At 37.3% G+C, this 5000-nt stretch overlaps 1 protein-coding gene across 5 annotated transcripts in view; it reads left to right on the top strand.

Annotated features, from left to right (window-relative positions):
* LOC106868681 (tyrosine--tRNA ligase, cytoplasmic) overlaps nt 1-5000 on the top strand; it is a 79480-nt gene that overhangs the window by 59062 nt on the left and 15418 nt on the right. For all 5 annotated transcript variants that reach the window (XM_014914061.2, XM_014914062.2, XM_052977711.1 and 2 more), the window contains 3 exons: nt 551-726; nt 3315-3444; nt 3912-3992. In XM_014914061.2, coding sequence (XP_014769547.1) covers nt 551-726; nt 3315-3444; nt 3912-3992 — 387 coding nt within the window. The remainder of the gene's footprint in view (nt 1-550; nt 727-3314; nt 3445-3911; nt 3993-5000) is intronic.

Here is a 5000-nt window from a genome sequence, read left to right as displayed (position 1 = left end):
ATATATATCTGGCAGGCCAGTGGGCTGCACCAGGCTCCAATTTGATCTGGCAATGTTTCTACAGCTGGACGCCCTTCCTAACGCCAACCACTCCAAGAGTGTAGTTGGTGCATTTTACATGCCACTGGCATGGGAGCCAGTCAGGGGGCACTGGCATTGACTGCGTTGCCAATATCAGCATGAAAAAAAGAGGTCATAATAAAAAGGGATGGTGGCTCCTTTGCCTTCTCCTAAGTAAAATCTCTGTCTTCTGCACATTCAGCCTTGTCCTTTCAGGTGCCAGTACCACTTAAAAAGTACTTGTGCCTCTACTGCATTAACAAACCTGTGCTGGTGGCATGTAAAAGGCATCCACCACACTCTGTTAAGTGGAAGGGCATCCAGCCATAGAAATCATTCCTCAGCAGACAGCTGGAGTCTGGGCAGCTCCTTGTTAGCCAGCTTTATGTCAGACCATCCAACCCATGCCAGCATGGAAAGTGGATGTTAAACAATGGTGATGATGATCATCAGCAGCAGCAGCATTGTTTAATTTATTATTTATTTTCAGGTTACCATATTGTTTGCTGATCTCCATGCTTATCTTGATAACATGAAAGCTCCCTGGGAACTGCTGAAGCAGCGGGTGTTGTATTATGAAAGGATTATTAAAGCTATGTTGAAATCATTGGGTGTTTCATTGGAGAAATTGAAATTTATTAGAGGTACAGATTATCAACTTAGCAAGTACGTTCCCCTGTTTTTTTTTCTTGTTTTTTTTTTAACTGAATGAAGAATTTTACTATGTTTCAAAGTTTTATATGGATATTTTTCTGTTTTAGTATAGTTCAATTTGTGTTCTGCAAATTTGGACATTTAGAAGTTATTAAAGCATTATTTATTTATTTATTTATTTCTTCCTTTCCTTTTTTTTGTTGTTAATCACTCATTTGTGACATACAAACAAATCTGCTTTTAGACAGACATACTGAGACAATCAAATTATATGTACTGCTTGTTTTGATTCTAAGTGAGCACTACATAAACTAAATAGAATTCCTCTAAGACACATCTTGTCCCCTCTGCTAGTCACACTACCATATGCATATAGTCATCAAGCCTGGAAACTTCTTTTTCTGCAGTGAAAATTGGTCTTAACAGTGTACCTTTCTTAACTCTTTTGCTCCCATATTTTTGCAGAAATACACTACTTTTCTTTTAACTAATTTTAAAAATAACAAAGAATTCAGCAAAATAATTTTGTAACAATTAGGCTAGTATTTGGAACGTAGATTAACATTGGAATTTTTAAGGGAGGGTTTTTATTTAAATCACTTTAAAACAATAAATTTGTATCACAGAAGTGCAGTTTCAGGCAGGTCAGTAACAAAACAGTTAATGCTCAAACAGTGCTCTCAAAAGCTAGCTCCTATCTTTACCAAACTCTTCTGATTTCCTTTCTTTATAGGGATCTATTCTAATTTATGAAACACTACTGTATATCCTCAAAAAGGGCAACCTCTCTAACAACTCCCAGCTAATAAGCAATCTTTGCTGCACTTGACACAAACAATATCTGTGACCATGTCTTCATATCTACAAGAACCTCTTTGCTAAGTTGGCCACATTTGGGTCTCCTCTCCCACCCCCATCTCACACACACGTTTCTAGAACATGTCTTTTACTTGTCTTAGTCATTAGACTGCAGCCATGCTGGGGCACCACCTTGAATTATTAGTCAAATGAATTGACCCCAGTACTTCTTTTTTTACAAGCCTGGTACTTTCTCTATCAGTCTCTTTTGTCAAACTGCTAAGTTACAAGGATGCAAGCATGCCGACACCAGTTGTCATGAGGTGGCGGAAAACACAGACACAAAGACACACACATGTAGATATATATACATATACGACAGGCTTCTTTCAGTTTCTGTCTACCAAATCCACTCAAGGTTTTGGTCACTTGCCCAAGGTGTCACACAGTGAGACTGAACCTGGAACTATGTGGTTGGAGGAAAGCAAGTTTCTTACCACACAACCATGCTATGTTTCCTGCACCTTCTTTCTGCACATTAGCAAACTATTTACTGTCATACCTGCACATTGGCAACCTATTTATTGTCATATGTCACCTTGTCCTTCTCCACCCAAGCATAATATACACAGTCTAGACACTTTGCATTGTCTTTGTGAAAACAATTTTCATTGTAAACATAACAGCCTAATGTTTTTCAACAACACAAGGACACAATCACTATGCACATATCATGAACAACACACAATTGTTACAAATATCAAAGAAATTTGTATCACATCCTCTCTTAACAGAGTGTAGCGGAAGCTTCTCTCTTGGTTGTATGTTTGTAAATGCGGACGTAGCGGGTAACATCTAGCCTTCGGCCGGCCTTGGACTCTGCTGTGTCCGTCACCCTGATTGGCTGTTATTTGCACAGCATTTATTTCGTGCCAGGGTGCATACCAACCAATCATGGCCTTCTGATAAGGTCACGTGAGAGAGTGTTTTCTGATGCTTCTGGAGCCCATTTTTTCCTATAAATAGCCTGCTTTATTCACGCCAGTTTGTTGTGGCTTCAGATCTTCTGAGATCTGGTTGTTGACCACACACAGCACCAACCAGCCAGTTTCCAGCGACGACATCAACACCACAGTTCAACAGCTTACTGCGAACTCCATCTTCGATGCCACCATCAACTTCTTCGTCGCCAGCGTCAACACGACTACTCAATGTACACACCAAACAGCGCCCGCACAGGTTCACTCAATACTGTTGTGAAATATCTTCACCAAGGTTAACAGAACTCAACCTGGTTATGATGTTTGCTTCCTAACCAAGTGGTCATGGGTTAAGTCCTACTGTGCAGCACCTTGAACAAGTGTCTTCTACTATAGCTTCAAGCCAACCAAAGTCTTGTGCGTGGATATGGTAGATGAATACTGAAAGAAGCCGTGTGTGTGTGTGTGAACCCTTGTCTAGACATCACATAATGGTTATAAATGAGCATTATCATCATACAAGCATAGTGATTAGTTTCCAGTCTTCTGTAAAAAGAAATATATGGCCACTGGGAAATATTACATTACTTAGAAACAGGTGAGGGTTAGCAACAGGAAGGGCGTCTGGCTGTAGAGGTCTGCTTCAACAAATTCTAGTTTACCCATGCAAGCCTGGAAAAGTGGATCTTGAATGATGGTGAAATCATATAATTTGTACCCGAGACACTATTCTGGTTTATTTAGCTGTTTTGTCTTTAAAATGTAGAAGTTTTAAATTGAAGTTCTACTTTTACTAATTTGTTATGTTTCTCTTATTTTCAGAGAATATACATTAGATGTCTACAAATTATCATCTATAGTCACAGATCATGATGCCCGTAAAGCAGGAGCTGAAGTTGTCAAGCAGGTTGAGCATCCATTGTTGAGTGGGTTGCTTTATCCTGGTCTTCAGGTAAAATTTTTGTTACTCTTACATATTTTTTTATTGAAGGAGGGCAAGCTTTTAACATTTTTTTTTGAAAACAATTTCTTAGTTACATGAACACAAGTAATTGTTTTGATGCCTTTCCTGTCCCCAACCTTCACTTGTTTCCAAGCAAGTAATAATCCTCTTGTTTGTGAAACAAGAAACAGTCCAGTCATGGTTACACCATGAACTAGAAGCAAACACTGTCTGAATGAGCCTTTTGCTTACAGAGGTCATGTAACATGTCAAAAAGCCCATACATTCTTTTCACAGTTGACTGCAAGCAAAGGACATTGCCTGTATTATTGTTTACAGTTAGTGAACACACGTGAAGATGAAGAAAGATATGAACTCACACAAATATACATACACACACAAAAAATATCTAAATTTCAGACTCATTAAGACAATGAAGTTATTAGCATTTATTGTGTTTATCTCTTCTTTGAAAGGCTTTAGATGAAGAATACTTGAAAGTTGACGCCCAATTTGGAGGAGTTGATCAGCGAAAGATTTTCACCTTTGCTGAGAAGGTTTGTTAGCAATATTTCATTAATTCATTTTAATTTAATAATTTTCTCCAATCTGTTTTAAAATACATTCACTTTCCAATGGAATAAAATCTAGTCTGCATTTTATCTGGTTTTGTTTACCCCTTGTTCTTTCTCAAACCACTCTGTTTGCTTGTTTTATTTTCTTCACCCATCTATCTGTCCCTCTATTTATCTACTTTTGATTGTATGTTTTGTCTATTTTACTTTCTTATTATATTTTGATATTTTTTCATATGCATTTTCCTAGCTAACTCACATGGGAAGATATTTGAAAATTGTAACAATTTAACCTTAAACAGTTAGCACATTTGACCTTATTTAAGATGGCCATTTTTTCCAGAAAATGTCTCAAAAAATCGTCCCAGATCTTATATGTATAGTTAGGCCTATTTTACAAGCTTTGATGCACTAAAACCTTTCCTGAATATACCCTGCTGAAATTGGAGTACCTGTGTGTCTTTTATGCCATTAAATACAGTACTTTTCACAGTTTCCTACTGTTAACAATTCATATGTAAAATAAAAGTGAGACTGGTCAATGTAAAGACTAAATAATGTTGTAAGGAGACAAGATAATAACTAACAAAGTTTATACTGAAGTCTTAGCAGCTTTACCATTTGCCTCTTATTTTTCCCTATTCATTATATCTATGTCTGGTATATATAATATACTAGCAGAAATACCCGGCGTTGCCCGGGTTAAAGAGAATAATGAAATCTAAAAACGCCGTCTAGACTACGCATCATCTTTATATATAGAGATGTATATACACACACGCACCCAAACACACGTATATATATGTATATCAATATAAATATATGAAAGTCAATGAAGTTTCGTAAAAGAAGGTGATCATGTACATACTTTCTTGCTGTTGTGATTATAACACCTCATTGTAAACTATGTTCCTTGTTTTCCCTTGTGGAGCATATACAAATAGGCTTTTTGTTGCTGCCCACTCTTGAGCAGCCAACATACAGTTGTCC

The sequence above is a fragment of the Octopus bimaculoides genome, chromosome 2 (assembly GCF_001194135.2).
Source record: "Octopus bimaculoides isolate UCB-OBI-ISO-001 chromosome 2, ASM119413v2, whole genome shotgun sequence".
In the NCBI taxonomy this organism is placed as follows: domain Eukaryota; kingdom Metazoa; phylum Mollusca; class Cephalopoda; order Octopoda; family Octopodidae; genus Octopus; species Octopus bimaculoides.
Note: the sequence above shows the minus strand (reverse complement) of the source record. Positions and strands in the feature narration are given on the sequence as shown.